The sequence below is a fragment of the Leptosomus discolor genome, chromosome 14, assembly GCF_034619465.1.
Source record: "Leptosomus discolor isolate bLepDis1 chromosome 14, bLepDis1.hap2, whole genome shotgun sequence".
NCBI classification, from domain to species: Eukaryota; Metazoa; Chordata; class Aves; order Leptosomiformes; family Leptosomidae; genus Leptosomus; species Leptosomus discolor.
Genome location: NC_141404.1, coordinates 16890910 through 16907146, shown reverse-complemented (window position 1 = coordinate 16907146; position 16237 = coordinate 16890910). Strand labels below are relative to the sequence as shown.

The 16237-nt window shown below is 47.2% G+C and overlaps 1 protein-coding gene across 2 annotated transcripts in view; it reads right to left on the bottom strand.

The window, feature by feature from the left end:
* SEC14L5 (SEC14 like lipid binding 5) overlaps positions 1 to 9952 on the bottom strand; it is a 32546-nt gene extending 22594 nt beyond the window's left edge. For both annotated transcript variants that reach the window (XM_009961846.2, XM_009961847.2), the window contains exon 1: positions 9890 to 9952. In XM_009961846.2, coding sequence (XP_009960148.1) covers positions 9890 to 9952 — 63 coding nt within the window. The remainder of the gene's footprint in view (positions 1 to 9889) is intronic.
* Positions 9953 to 16237: the final 6285 nt, after the last annotated feature.

Sequence of the window (16237 nt, the reverse complement as noted above, 5' to 3'; positions counted from 1 at the left end):
CAGTCACCTAAGAGAGGTGATTCTTCATCCTTCTCACTAATACACAGCAAAGGGGCAAACTGGTTTGGAGTCTCCCTATCAGCATGCCGACCCTTTAGCAAAGTAAATAACACAGAGCCTGCGTGCTAAATGCTGCTGTTCATGAAATCATGCAGAAACACACCGAGCTATTTTGGAACAGCAGCTGGCAGGAAAACATTCATCTTCTGCTTGATAAGTGATGCTCTGAAGTGGCTGCACAGCCACCATGTCTTTAGGGTTTGGTTGGTTGGGTTTGTTTTGTTTGTCTCCCACACTGGTAGGGCTTCCGTAGTGACAGCATCATGGAGATCTGCTGTGTCAGATACAAGCGAGAGCACAGGAATGGAAAAGCCACAGACTGACTCCTGTATGATGCCAAGAGGTACTTCAGGGGGATCTTCAAGAGTGTAAAAGCTCAGCTATTGGGGAAAATTATATCCTGTAGAACACGAAGGAACTAAACAGTTATTCACCTGACGTAGACAGAAACCGTTACAGTCAGTATTATAAGAATGTTACAGGATAAGACTTCATCCTTGTGCTAAGAGCTAAAACACTCCAAACTTTCATGATCCACCACAGAGTTTAAATCTGTATTAATGAGATTCCACAAGGTCACGTTACAGCCATGTGCAGTTTGCCATGATGAAGAAAATGTTCTTCCTTTATCATGGCATCCTATGTTCTTCATCCCATGTTCAGATGAATGGGAAATGAGGAGGAGATAAGATAGCAAGTTTTGAGCTAAAGATGTCCAGATCATCATCCCTCTGGAAACAGATGAGAAGCAAGACTCCTCTCCACTTTTAAGTAGGAAGTGGATGCATTTGGAGTAGCTTTTGAGCAGCTCTAACAATAAATACCTCTGTCCAGATTCAGTGTTTTCATATTACGGCCTTCTAGGAAAAAGTAATAATTTCAACTTGCGGTTCCTCCTACCGCTCAGTCTAACTGCTGCCACAGGGTCAGCATCGTATTCACCAGGCACAATAGTCCATTTGCTTTGTCATCATTAGAAAAGACACCTGCTTCTAGCTGGCCATAGTGCAAGATAAAATACAAATGGAACAACTGGGAGTGGGGAGGGATCAAACGGATATTTGGGGTGCAGAAATGCACTGAGGTCTGGGAAAAGGGAACCTCATTTTAAGGAGCTGCAGAGCATCTGCAGAGTTGCAGAAAGTCTTTAGGGCCTGAGAAAAAATGCTTTTGCTGGAAAGAAGGACAAGATTTGCCAGCAAAAAGTCCACTGGACCACAGCACCCAGTCCACAAACATTGACCCAGTGTTCTCTCTCCCTGGACTACAGCCAATAATTTGCCTCATTTCTTCAAATTTTGGTGAAAGAAACAATTCAAGGAGCAGCAGCTGTCTATTACAATACAGGCACAACCGAGTGACACAGAAACCTACTAAAATCAGGACATGCACTGCAGCTGTCCAAAGCTAACTCAGGAAACTGCCAACGTGCTTGACCTCCTGTCTGAGAAGCAGCAATACCGCATTCAAGCTTTTCTGCTGTAGCCCTCTCTTCTGCTTACCAGAGAGAAGAAACTTGGTCATCAGTTCAAGTCCCAAACAGCACCACGCGCTGGCCTTTACAAACAGCTGGGGAAGCGACGCCTTATCCAGGAGCCACTGCTGGCTGGACACACCTGCCATGGCCCCTTGTGGAAAGAGACAGGTACAACAAAATAGGAAGGCAAGGGAGCAGACATCTCAGGTGGCTGGCACCTTAAAGAGCAAGCCACAGCAGTCACGTGTTACAGCACACACTTACTGCTCAGTGAGTCACCCCAAAATCAAAAAGGCTGGCTTACGAAGTAATGCCTAGTTGGAAGGACAATCTGTCATCACCAGAAGCTGCTGTGAGAATTTATCCAAAGTGGCAATAATTCAGGGTCAAATTTGGGCAGGTCGCTGTGCTTCGTAGTTTAAAAAAAAAAAATCCATTCTGGTTGAGATGTAACAATTGATGATTATTCCAAATTTTCTCACCTCTTTTAGTCCCTGCTCAAGAGCTTATTACTTGTCTTCTGCACCTACACCTTCAGTAGAAGAGAGAAGGCTCTTTTAGTCACTACTGGAATGCAAGGTAACAGTGATCCCTCCAGCTATGTTGTGTCTCCTCATGCTGTGCTGCTGAACTATAGCATGCTTTAGAGCTCATCCATTCCAGCACTAGACTGCACTGATCACATCAAGATTGAGACACACCTCACCCTTCAAGGCAGTAAGCCTCCATGTAGCAGCTGGAGAAGGCGATTAAAGAAAACAGGGACTATCCTGTGCAGGCTCTTTGAATTAGTGTAAATCTTCTCTCCCATCCACACATGGTGCCAGCACCACGCGCTCCTAAACCGTTCTTGCCCAGCAAATGGAGTCTTAGTGGTGGCAATGCAAAGCTGTCAGAGACACCCCTATGGTCCCCACAAGATGCACTAAGCAGGCCAGGTGTGCAGATGTTGCCAGCAGTTCTCCAGAACTCTGAATCGATCAGCAGTTCTTCCATCCACTTCCAGCAGCTGTGGCAAACAGCACTCACCAAACATTTTCTACTTGCCTGAGGGGAACTGTCCCCCACCATAATCTGAAGAGAAATGTCAGCTCTTTGTTTAGCCTGACTATTGCTCACTCTCAACCCGCTTAATACCAGGAGGAGGTGGTGGCAGGGCACAGGGACCAAATGCAAGAATACAACTGTGAAGAATCATCCCAGCTGACACAGAGATCATTACTTTCAGACTTCTGCTGCCAAATCCTTCTCAGCAGTAAGATGATGGGATATTTATAGTGTATCTTGACAGCATGGTTTCAAACCATCAAGTCACACTGAAGCATCATGTCTTGAGTCAACACCAGATCCTCCATAAGAGCATAAAACGTTAACCCAGTAGCTTCTGACAGTCACAACAAGCTTACTTCAAAACATGACAAAGAGGAGAGAGAAGGGAAGCCACCTTCTTTAAAACACTTGGCACAGACCATGACTGCAGACAGACCATCCACATCCAAAGCTGATTTGCCTGCACCCGAGAGGCAAGTTCTATAGACCTAACAATCCTGCCAGAGAGAGCAGATTCGGTTTTGTAGGGAGCATCCAGTTCTTAACTACTGCTCAGATTGCTATCGGGACGTTTCATGTTATACGTGACATGGATTGAACACCAAAGAATAACTGTTTTGAAACATTTTCCCCTTTGCATGTTGATTCTCTCTCAATCTCTAGTCTATTGCTAACCAGAAATACTATTTTAGACAGTATCTGAAAACTGTCATTATCTACATCACAGCCGCTCCAAAGGAGCTTTTGAGCACTGGGCACACAGGTTACACACTGCAAAGCACTACCCAGCGTCATCTGCAGCTATCCAAGGACACAGTGGGTAGCAGGCCACTGCTGGAACCTTCTCTGGTGCTCCTACAGGTGCTGTGCTTAGAGCTCCACTCCAGTTACTCTGCAAAGACCTCTGATCAGCTGCACCATCGCTACTGCTTCAGAGGGATTCCAGCTGCCAGAAACAGCCTTGCTCGTCCTGCAGTAAGTGCTCTTCTGGTTCCAGAGCTCACACTGGAAAGCGAAGGCTATGAACTGGCATCAAATATTTTAGTTAAGATTCTACTTTTCTTTATTTAAAACCAGCCTGCGCTGATACTAGAGTAATGACAACCACTTGGAGTTCCAGATGGAGATATTCCAGTCTGTTATTACAATTAAGTATATAGGAACCTCTAAAAATACATTCTGTGGTACATCTGTGCTGTAGGCACTGTAAGATATGGCACTGTAGTTGACCCAGACAGCCAGTCTGCCCATCTTATGTAGCAAGACAGCAGCAGTCTTTCTGAGACCTGGATGGGCTGTGAACACGCACACTGAACTTGTCACTCTAAACAAACCCACAGAACTAACGTGATCCGTGCTAGACCTCAGTCTGCTTGTACATCATACTGCTTTCACACACCATTTCATCTCTTACCACACACATACACCATTTTATCTGCTACCAACATGTACTGCAAGCTGTTTGGGCCACACTGTGGTGCCTACCTAGCAAGAGAGGGCTCATAAGTTCTGTTGCAAAAGCATCACCGCATCTGTCAGTGAAATATTGAATCCTTAAAGGCAGCACAGCATTAGAGAGGATAGCACACATGATGTATCAGGATTTAAGCAGTCTCTTTATACACTCAATGTACTAAATGCAACAGGAAACAGTCACGAAATAAAGCTACTTAAAGATCTAAGATCCTTAACACAAAGCATGTTGGCGCTGAAAAGGCACAAATAAAAATAATTTCGAAAAGGTGTTCGGAAAGCAATTCTAGCTGTCAGGTCTTGAACCTCAGTATTGAGTTTCTCCTCCTGACAGCTCAACCTGACAGCTAAAATAGCAAGGAGCTGCTTTCAATCAGACTGCATATACAAGCCTCCCAACACTGTTGGCACAAAAGAATGTCGCGAAGATTGTGAAATAAATGATGCATTTTGATTTTAGTCATACTGGATGTTTGACTCGTGTGCGGTACTGGTGGCCGGATCCTCAACTGCTGTAAATGAGCAAAAAACTTCAGTGACTGCAAAGCGGTTTTCCCAGTGTAGTCAAGGCTGATCTGCTGGGTTACTCAGCGGCAAGAGTGAGGACCCCTGTCCAATCCAGTGACTATCAGCAAGACTGCTTCAGTAACATCAGGCCTGCGAGAAAGACTTCTCACACAGGGGCCACAGATCATTGCTTTTGATGGGCTACAACGCCGTGTTACAGCATCAGAGAGTAAAGACAACGGAGAAGGAATACTTTCTGCTACTTACTCCACATGAAGTAATTTCTGACTCTAAATAAACCTGCAACAGTTGCAGCCTGAATCAAATCTGCCACCCAGCTTGTTAGCACCCCTGACACACAAACCATACTGAGAAGAAACAGAAGTACATGCCATTAATTTCCTACTTTATCTTGCCTGAAAAATAAACAAATCCAGATCAACTAAACACAAAGAACACTTAATTGCTGCTAAAACTAGCAAAGAGAGTCAGAGAGCTGCTCGGAAGTACAGGTGGCAGGCCAGGACCTCAGATGACCAAGCTTTCACTTGCAGACACAGGCAGGGGAACCATGAGCTGCCACCTAACAGATCTATTGGGGATTCCAAGAGATGCTCGAGAAAAGAAACGCCTGTACATGACACATGCACCCACAACAACAGCCCCCCATCCCTACGTTGCACATAGCAGAAGCACCCTAGACTGAAGAGTTCCACTCAAGCAGTGCACAGAAACACACACCACCGCTGTCCATACATGCATTTCCAAGAGACTAGGAGCTCAGCTGCTCACGTACGTGTCAACACACGCCCTGGGCAGCACCAAGAAATGAGGTCAAGCAGAAAGAGGCACTGACTCACATTGTGCACATGTGGGGCTCAACAGCAGTTTTGTCTTAAGCACAGAGTGCAGTTGGTGCACGCGATGAGAGCTGATGCTGCTGCAAACTTCCACATGCCTGATCTTTGTTCTGTCTATTCCAAACCATCATGTCTTTTTAGATAACAGTAGTACACCTCTCAAAGGCTGCAATCATAAAGCTGATATCCTGTATGCAGTAAGCTTAAGTGTCAAGTTACACACATATATATATATGTATATCTCACATATAGCTTTTTATAAGCCCAGCTTTTATCCTACTTGTGTTTTACAGAGCTTTTGTTTGAGGGAAAAGATAAAAATTTCAGATAGTAAAGTGGTAAAGGTTTGATTTGGTTCAAGGCATAAAACCTGCAAGCAGAACATTCCCCTTTTCAGGATCCTTTACCCCTCCCTCGGTACCAGGCCATGCAGGAGGACCCCTCACTCGCAGCAGAAACCATAAATTGCCATTAGCAGCAATAGGAGCTGAATGTGAAGCGCATTGTAAGGGTGGCAAGAGGATCAAACAACTGACAGCAGTGCTGTCATGAGGTTTCTCATTTACCCCACTACTGCAGCAGCTCAAATATACATCAAGTACTGAAGACCATGTAAGAGTCTCTGGGGGGTTATTTCAGGTCTGCAGCTTTAGGAGCCATCCTAAGCCCCATTGGTGTGTGCTATAGGGTACGTGAGAAGGGTAGGTGTCAATTGCTGAGTGCGCTACCAAAATTAATGGGAACACAACTCCCTACTACTATCAAAGCTAAAACTCTCTCATCTAACCTAACAATCCATCAGCAACAAATAATACTAAGTATACATCTCTCTTTGCTCCATTTCCTGTACAACTGCACATTTTGGACTTGCTTACCCAAATCAGATTCTCATCTCCGTACATCCAAGGCAGCTCACAACGATTTACATCAGAGTAAGTTATCACTCATTAAGCTATGGGGCAGAATTACCTCTTCTTCTGGATTTTTTCCTTGTTATAACATTTTAGGAAAAAAAAAAAACACAACAAGAAACTTTTAGCTTTGAAACTACAACTACTACACAAAGAAAACAAAAGGTGTGCCTATAAGTGGGGATTTTCTTGGCTGTGAAATAGAATCAGGAATCATATGCAATCTCAAGCCTGCTGATCTAACTGAAGAGACGACAAGATCAGGCCCAGAGAGGCCCCATTTGAGGGAACAGCTCCATTTAAAAGGAGACAAAAAAAAAAAAAAAAAAAGAGAAAAAAGAGATAAATGGAAAAGAAAATATGACAAGCTAACAAAGCATAACAAATGTCAAGGTTCTTTTCAAGTATAAGGGATAAAGATGTCAGGCACTGGTTATAATTTGAAAAGCATAACATTTTTGATCCTTTAATGCAAGTGCAGATTAGGAACAAAGCAGGTGAAAATAACTACTGTGAATTTGGATGGGTGTGGAAAGATCATCCTTTGTTTAAATCCTTTTAGAAGGGAGGCCTCTTAACAAGAAAAAGAAAAAAATTCAAGCTCCTGAATGACCAGAGGAGACTTGGTAAGCTGATGCCTTTTTACTTCCTCAGGTGCACAGGACTGGCAAAGAGAGCAAGAAGGGGAATGTGGTGGTCCTTCCGAGGACTTGGAAGATATGTCAAATCTACTGCCTGCAAATGCCAGACCGCAAGCTGCAGAAGTATTAGTAAGTAGCAGACTGTAAATCCACAGACAATTATCCAGAGACACACAACAACAAAGGTATTAACAGTAAAAGCAGCAGCTCATCTGTCAAGCACAGCCCCGCGCTGTCTGGAGGATGAGCTGCCCACAGATGCACTCTGTACAAGTCCAAGGAAGATAAACTGTGTTCCTGACGGCGGGGCTCAACAAAAGGCATGGGAAACGCTGTGTGTTTGAACAAGGCCAGGAAGCAATTAATCGTTTGCCTCATTTGACTATGACAACCCTAGCTCTGAGGCCCTCATATCCGAGCAAAGCACATGCGCCATTTTCTCTAGTGGGGTCCAAGAATCTGAGGTTCTGGGCAAAAAATACATTTCCTAGCAAACACTACTTGCCTCGTGACCTAGCCTGAACAGACCACAGGTAGCATGACCCTCCCCGTGACACAGATGAGGAATCAAGCACAAGTGCATCAGGCTGAAGGGTGCACAGAGATCTGTAAAATAAGGAGGTGTCCTGAGGTCACCCATAGGACCTCTGCTTTCCTACCGTTAGCCACAGTACGAGACCTCGCCACTCCAAAGGTTCACACAAAGCATTTGAGGGGAAAACATGAAAGCAGCTGAATCTCAGGCTCCTGGTGCTGAGGAAGCTGCTGTCAGATTTATGCTGAAGCAGATTAACAGCAATGCCATGTGCCGAGGAGCAAAGCGGCTTCACTGCACACCCACTCTCCCCGCAAAACTTCAAGCGACTGACAGCTCGCGCCCGCCAGCTCCATGAAAGCTGCACTGCCCCCACACAAGTGGAAGACTCCATCTGAACACACCAAAGGCAATAACAAAGCCCGCATCCAGCTCGGCCCGCACGGACTCCCACTGGACTGAAACACTGCTTTTAATGCCAGTCTTCATCACAAAGCAGATCTTGCTGGGAACACACGCTTTTCACACAACATTACACTGGGACTAAGGGGTCCATATTCAGCTCCCTACTCCACTGCACAGTCCTTTGGGTGACCCTACACAAGTAACTCCATAAGAAAGAGGACTAATAACTTTGCTAAGGCAATGGGAATTTGAGTTTGCTGAACAACTAGAGGATGACATTACAGTCCCAGCCCTGAAATCCCAGGGAATTTTAAGTCCCGTTATGCTGAAAAACTGAAAGCAAATAAAACTAAACCACTTGAAAAATAAACCCATCAAACACTGGCCTTTAGGCATTCTGCTAACGAGCTTACAAAGGATTTGTCTAGAGGCAGCCTTCCTATATTAGCAGCCAATCTATTGACAGGCATCTGGTGTTAGGTTTATCCTACTAATACAGACAACAGGAATGTGGAGAGGTATGCACAGAGCAAAGCCTACCAGTATCTTCATAACAACTCCTGGTGTCTTATTGGAATACATGATGCACTGAGAGAGGAAAGACAACAGCCAGAAAAGTTTCGCTACCACAATCATCAGCCCCAGACTGGTTGGGGCACTTCTAGAGCACGTTGCTGGCTTTGCTGCTAACGGACATGGCAAGCGGAGGAATTTGGGAGGGAACCCAATTGTCAAAAAAAAAAACAAAAAAGTGTTTATTCTGATGATCGGAGACCAAAGTGAATGGCAACCACTCTCAACTGAGGAACTGCTGCTACCTTTGGGGTCCATTATTCACACTCAGGACCAAACAAAGAATCTCTCCCCCAGTTTTCACTACAGACATAGAAGACTGGAGGCTGTCTTGGATGAAACAGAATCTAGAAGAGGCAACATTGTCAAGAGGAACGCAAGGTATTACATCAGGCCCTCCCTTTCATTCATGGGAATGATGTCAGCTGCCCAAAATGGCTATAGCTTTCCATCTTCATTCTTGATCTCTACTAGACTAAAGAAAACCGGTGTCCTTGTTCAGCAGGGAAGAGACAGTGAAGAAAGCAGTGCATTAAAAGCTGCAAACACTGTCTCAGGGATCCCTACGGTAGACCGAAATGCCCAACAGATTACAAAGCAAAGCCTTGCAAGAGTCTCTAAGCAAGCACCTCAGACAAATGCCCAAGTGCTCAGTGCTGCCCTTGAAACGCAAACAGCGAACTTTCAGAAGGATATTTGACTTCTTTGCACCTTGAAGGACAGTGACAAAGTCCAGAACATCACAAACACCTTTAAACCCTACCTAAGGAAGCTGCGATGGCCACATCAGCTTTCTGCATTACCAGCAAAAGGACTTCAATTACAGTGCTCAAGTCCCTTGTGAAAAATCACAAAATCTGGAGAGATCTCTCGCAACATTTCAATCACAATGAACAGGGAAGAACAACACAATTTTTCCAAAGATTTCTAGCTTTTAACCAAATCAAAAAAGCTCAGTATGACTTCAAATCAAGTTCTTGATACATACATACATCCTACAATACTGATCTGGATCATATCTAGAGGGATTCTAACCTGAATGGCACTTGGTGATATGGCAAAGACAGTGTCTGGCCACAAACTGACCCTGCTTACCTGAATGTCACAGTTTTTTCCTTCTTGTGAAAGTAATTACAGAAGGCTGGGTTTTGTTGGGGTTTTGTCCCCCTTTAATGACTAAAACCACCTCTTAAAATACTGAGATGTTGATCCTTATTTTTCCACAGAAAACTAAAGTAAGGACAAAAAGACAACGAGAGCTAAACCTCTGTTCCCGCAGTGTGCCCATAAGGTTGCCATAAAAACATGCTAGCCAAAACCACAGTCCTCCACCTCCCACTGGCCTGAGGTTGCAGCCCTTAGCAGCTGGGGAAGTAAAAGTGCTGAGTATTACTCACTGCCATGACGAGCTCGAAAGGATATTTGTAGACTCGAACTGGGGACTGGTATTTCTGCACCATTTTTACTGCACACCTGTAAGAGAGAAATTGGGACATTTGAGATGCTCTACACCAAACATCACAACACATTCTAGTGATTTTCACAAAGAGACCTTACTAGAAGCCTTAACTCTCTCACAAATAGAGAGGAGACGAAATTTAGGTAGAATATCTTGCCCAGCATCGCTTGGCAAGTCAGTGGCAGAGACAGAACAAAAGGCAGGTCTCTGCAGCCCCAGTCCAGTGCTGTGTCCAGCGCGTGGTAGCATCCTTTGCTGCTTCCCAACACCACTGCAGTAAATTCAACCTAGAGCTCCAACAAAACTCACAATAATTAAAGCACAAAACAAAGATGTAAAGCCAGAATCAACTGTAGCCTGTAGAAGGAGCCTGTCTTAGCAGCCATGCAAAGCCCAAAGGGCAATCCTTCCCCCATCCTCTTTTCTGCATTACACTTGCAGTCATCATAATGCAAAATCCCCCCTGTTGAAAAGCTTCCACGGCTTCCCATGTCTCGGCATTTTAAATGCTTTTGTGCGCAAAGTAGCATTCAGTTGTTTTAACCCTAAAAGAAAGACACTACAAGAAAGGAAAAGGAAACAGCATGCTTAAAGAACATGCCTGACGCTAAGCTAGCAATCACATCCCACTGCCTGGATGCCCACTGCTTCCAGCTGAACTAAGGCAATAACCGCACGCAATGGAAACAATTCAGTCCTCAGCATTTCAATCCTCCTAGCCACCTCTCACTGTTCTCATCAGGATTCCTCCCTCAGACTCCCTTGCTAGGGTTTTAACCCTCAAATATGCATCAAACACCAGCATGTCAAGGAAGTACACAAACCATTAAAAAAAGGCTATTAGGCTGCTTTCTGCAATTCCTTTAGGTTCCTTTATATCGCTCCTATTAATACTGACTAGGAACATCAGAAACACACAAGACTGGATGGCTGGTTTGAGACACTGCTGATTCCACCCCACTCAAATTCCACTGCTAAGCAGACATAGCCCTCAGCAACATGGCGCAGTGTAGCCCTGAACTCAACAGTCAGGGCATTAAGACAACTTATCCCTGATATTTTAAGCCCAAAAATGGAGGTGAAATGTGAACTAAAAGGCAAACGGCAACAGATTGTCCCTCAGAAAGACTCTTGCAAAATGCCATTAGACAGTAAAATTAAGTAAGGGAGCGGGGAAAAAGACTTTAAAAAGTTTGAGTACCTGAGAACTGGGGATGTTTGTAGAAGATGGGTCTCGCAATCGGACAATCACTCTGCAGAGGATCACGTTACCCAAGGAGCAACGTTCAGGACTTGCTGGATCTCTAGGAGCCTTACTGGTACTAAAAGCCAGTCCACACAGAGCAAGCAAATGCAGGGAGAATGCATCAGCAGAGCATCCGACTCAAACTGAAGCGAGCGGAGCAGGGACAAGCAAACACCCAGGAAGCCTGGGCTGCTATTACATGTCAGACACCCGAGCCAAGAGGCACAGGGCACCTTGTAACGCCACGCTGTAATATGATTATGCAAGCGCGATACCTAGGCTGCGCGGGAACCTTCCGAGGAAGCGCAAATATAGCAAGAGAAGCCTCGTCAAACGTATTTAGCTGTGATCGTGCTCCCCGTTCTGACCTCGCCTGCTAAACCAGGAATTCCTGCACCTCTGTAGGAGGGGGTTGGGGACCTCCACAGGAGGAAGTCTCAGGACAGACCAGTCAGTCTAGAATCACCCACAGGCCAGAAACGAAGTCACCAGCAACTAAAGAACAGGATGGCACAAGCTGTAGTTCTACAGCCTCAGCCACGCTGCTTGGACAGATCTGTTGCTCCCTGGAAGCTGCAATACCCAATGGCTACAGGTTTATTGCCTTGTACTGAGGAAAGTTTGAGAAAAAGAGCCAGTGACTATTATATCCATGGGAAGCTGTGGAAGACAGACAGCTGATAACTCACACCTGCCCTAGAAACCCTTCATACCTCAGGGAAAGTGCAGGGATCTTCTATGCCCTCTCCTCAACACAGAGGTATGAGACAGTCATTCTGCTTCTCAAAGCAAGACGGACTCCCACTATAACTCCTGAAAAAAAAAAAAAAAAAAAAGGAAATCAGAAAAGGCAGTGAAAGATGGCACACAGATACACAGATACACCTGGATGACTAGCACTGATAATAACACAAGATTTTCAGCTGTTACCTGTGGGCAGCTGGGCCACATTAGCTAAAGACATGCATCCTCGTGGGGCTTTAGAGCCAAAAAGACAGACATGTTTTTAAAGCTGTCTCATACTCCACTGAAATTATAAACAGGTATGTTCAAGCACCTTGTAAAGAAAACCAGATTGCAGCTACACAACTACAGAACACACCTGCTCCTTAAACATCCACCATAGCACTCCAGCCTCTACACAGTGGCCCAGGCTATCTGCTCTACTTCCTATTTGCATCTGCCTGAAAGCACATACTGGGAAACTCAGCTGAGCTGAAGAGCATTGACTCACTTAACTGCAGCTTGATCACTTAGAAACCCCAGCCCAGCAGCCAGAGGCAGACCTGTAGCCATTCACCGGGTAACACAGGGAAGAGCACGATTTCAGCTGGCCAAGCCCAGGGCAGTTTGTAAAAACTCTGAGAGGCTGGAGCTGCCAATGCATTGAAGTAACATATCGAGCTAATAATCACTTTAAACATCCGAATCAGATATTAACAGTGCTTCAGTTATTGCACACCTGAACACAAAACCGCAGCAGCTCCCACGTTTCACAAAGCATCCCGTGACACACTGACAGCAGCGCCAACAGCACGGAGACTCAACAGCCTGCAGCTCCCTGCAGTGTCCAGCTGGCCTGAGTACCCCCTTCCGCCACAACCCGGACAGCAACTCACAGATGAACCAAACCCTCGAAGGCAGAGTGTTAATTATAAGCTTGAGACACACCAGCTGGCACCGCACCAGGGGAAGGAGGGCATGGAAGGGGGCATGAAATGGAAGGATACGAACCCCCGCTGGCACATGCATTTCCCTGCTGTAACTTTGGTAGCATTTCAGAGAAACGGTGAATTCTTAACAAGAAGTGGCATACCCACAGCAGGCAAAGCTACCGCTACGGATTAGCCAAGCCTGAAGACTGTGAGGGCTCCCGTGGGGAACGCAGACACAGCAAAGGGAAGAGAGGCAGTGATATCAACTATACGTTTCCATCTTATTTAGAATCATCCACTATGTACCTGAGGGATTTTCCATATGCTTAACTTTTATTCTACTATTTCTAGGATAGGTTTCCTTGACAGAATACAGCCAGGCAGTTGGAAATCAGAAACTGAGTTTATATATTAAATATATCTATAAAGCCCTGAATCAAAGTCCCTAACCCCTGATTCTCATCCAGGCTACCATGAACTCATTCAGCTTTTTCCACATTAAAGCTGCCTGTTGGAGGGTGAAACTCAGCAGCAAGTGACTTTATTAACTTCTCCTACCTGGGGTGGCTGCTTTTCTGCTGGAAGAGAACAACTGAGCAATTTTTTTTGTTTGTTTCATTTTTGACAAAGAACTGCTTAAAATAGCAGAATTCCAGACTTCCTCAAATGCTCTTACAGCATGTGAAAGCCAGCTGCAACACCCAGCCAAATTGTTTTTTCCAGTTAGAAAAAGGGGAACTCTGCAGGGCTGTAGTCTTTCCTCCCCTCTTCTATAGCAAGGTGGAGAGAAAGGTGTGTGACATTTCCTCTGCCTGAAATGCCTTTCACTTAGACAGAGGCTGACACAGTAGCTGATGCTTTACACACATAATAAGATAGCACCAAGCTGTAGGATATTTATTAGAGCTCTTTCATGTAAGAACTTGAGAACAAGTCTTTTGTAGCTTGATATAAGGAAGCATCAAAGTGGAATGGTGCCAGCATAAGCCTTTACTACCTCTTAGAAGCCTATCTCTTCTCAGGCAGGACTTCATCTTACCCCTCAGAAACACCTATGGTGCAGGGGTGAAGCAGCAGGGAGGATTGCAAGCCAGCACACTGCTGCGGCACCTGGCCACCACTCTGTACACCTTGCAGATTATGACCCAAAGACAAGCAACTCAAGCATTCAAACAACAGCATTCACACTTTCTTTACAATAAGGAACAGTCTCTTTGGCTGAGAGGGGAAGAAGAAAAAGGAACGGCATACGGCATTCTGCTCTCAAAGCCTTGTAAAGCTAGCAGTTTCTTCCACGGATGTATCAAAATAAGCTTCGTGCCTAATACTTCCACACCGTCACCTCCTAAGTTAATTTTCTCAGCAAAGAACCACCTTTTACGCACAGCCACGTACTAAATCACTGGTATTTACCAACCTGCAGCAGCAGATAAGCTTTCTGGAAGGAAAGCCCCTCATTCCCCACCTTGCTACTCCACAGGAAGTCATACTAGGCCATTTTATCCATCAACACTATAGTCAGTAGTTCAACACCCGAGTTCAGTTTAAAAATGGAGACATGTTTCAGCTTAACACATAAAATAAGAGTAGGTCCAGTCAGCAGGTCACTTGACAGCACCACAAAGCACCAGCACAAAGTTGTTCCAGCCTGCCCCGAGTTAAGTTCGCAGCCGTATCTTCTCCGAGTGCAGGTATGCTGTTCACGGGGGTGAAGCCCAACCAGACAAGTGGTGCCACCAGCACAACCCCCTTCTCGCTGCCCGCAACCCGATTTTACTCCTTGGAGAAGTTAAGCCAAGTGATCCAGAGAACAGCACATGCTTGGTTTAACCCTGCCCTAAAGCCAGTGTGGGGTTTTATATAGAAGCTGACCCAAATACATCAATACCTTTAGTAGCAACTTACCAGGGTCAGCCTTAGAGTTTACAAATACCTCAGGGCCAGTTTTTTGGGGGTGGGTTTTTTGAGCTTTCAGACCCAGCGAGAGCTCAGCAGCGGGAGCGCCGCGCTCCCGGGAGGGACGCCCGCAGCCGGGCTGCGCTCCCGCACAAAAGGAGCCGGGTCCCGCTCGCCACTCCCTCCACGCCGCGGGCGAGAAGCAAACCACCTTCGGCCAGAAGCGTTCCCAGTTTATCCAACTTCCTCTAAGAAGGACAGAAACCAGCAAACTTTAAAACCGCTTCCCCCCCCTCCTCTCAAGTCAACCTGAAGCGCTCCTCAGCCAGCCCGCCCGCTCACACCCTGATCCCCGCAGGATCATGGCTAAAATTTCCCTCTCAGCTCCCCACGGCTGCACGGATAACGGCTCCCGGCACCCCCACACAGCCGTCGTCCCCACCCCCCCGCCCCGGCTCCGCCGCACGAAGGGCCCGGGCACACGGTGAGGCAGGCGCTCTCCCCTCAGCCCCCGGCGCTCTCCCCTCAGCCCCCCGCGCCCCCTCCCACGGCCACCCCCCGAGGGACGCCCAGCGCGGCCGCCTCCCTCCTCACCGCGGGCACGGCGGAGCCCGGCCGGGCCCATACCGAGCGCGGCGGCCCCGGTCCCCGCCCGGCCCCGGCTGCGCTGCGCCGCCGCCACCGGCTCCACACGCCGCTTCAACCGCCGCGCGCCCCGGCCCCGCCCTGCCGCCGGCCCCGCCCCTCACGCGCGCGGCGCCGCAGAGCGCTGTCCATTGTGCTGCGGAGGCGGCGGGGGGAGGGAAGGGGGCGGTGGCCCCGCCCCCGCGCACGTGCGCCGCCCGCCGCCATGTCGCGGCGCGGGGCTGAGGCGCGGCCCGGCCCTCGGTGGTCCCGGCGAAGCGGGGCGGGAGCCGCGGGGGGCTGCGGGGGCCACCGTGGGGCTTTTTACCACAGGTTTTACCTCAGGGTTTCCTGCTCCCTGCCCGTTAGGCGGCTGCCGCGGGCCTGGCGCAGCAGGCTGAACAGGGGGAGCCCCTAATCTGTAGGCGGCTTTAATTTACCGCTGTTACCGGCCTTAAAAGAGGGGCTGTGCATGGAGATGAGCTCATCCCGGCCTACAGACCAAGCCTGCCAGCCTGGCACCTGCCCCTGAGGAGAAGGAACCTGCTCAGGGTCTGGGTGGAGGAGGCAGAGCCACAGCTCTCAAGCAAGACCCAGCCCTGCTCGTCCCGGGGCAGATCAGGCTTTTGTGGGCTGAGGTACCTGCTCACCTCAGTCCTTAAACACTACCGTTGCATTGTGTGGAGTATGTTCAGTTTATTATGTGATTCATTACACAGCTATGAACTCACACTTTGAGCAGACAGTCCCGTAACTGAATTCTCCTGACAAGGTAAAAGGCGATCATCCAGCTAAGTGGCGTTGAGGAGGGCGCTGGGGTGCGTTCTCACCTCTCAGCCTCTTTTCCTGCCACTGTTTCTGAAAA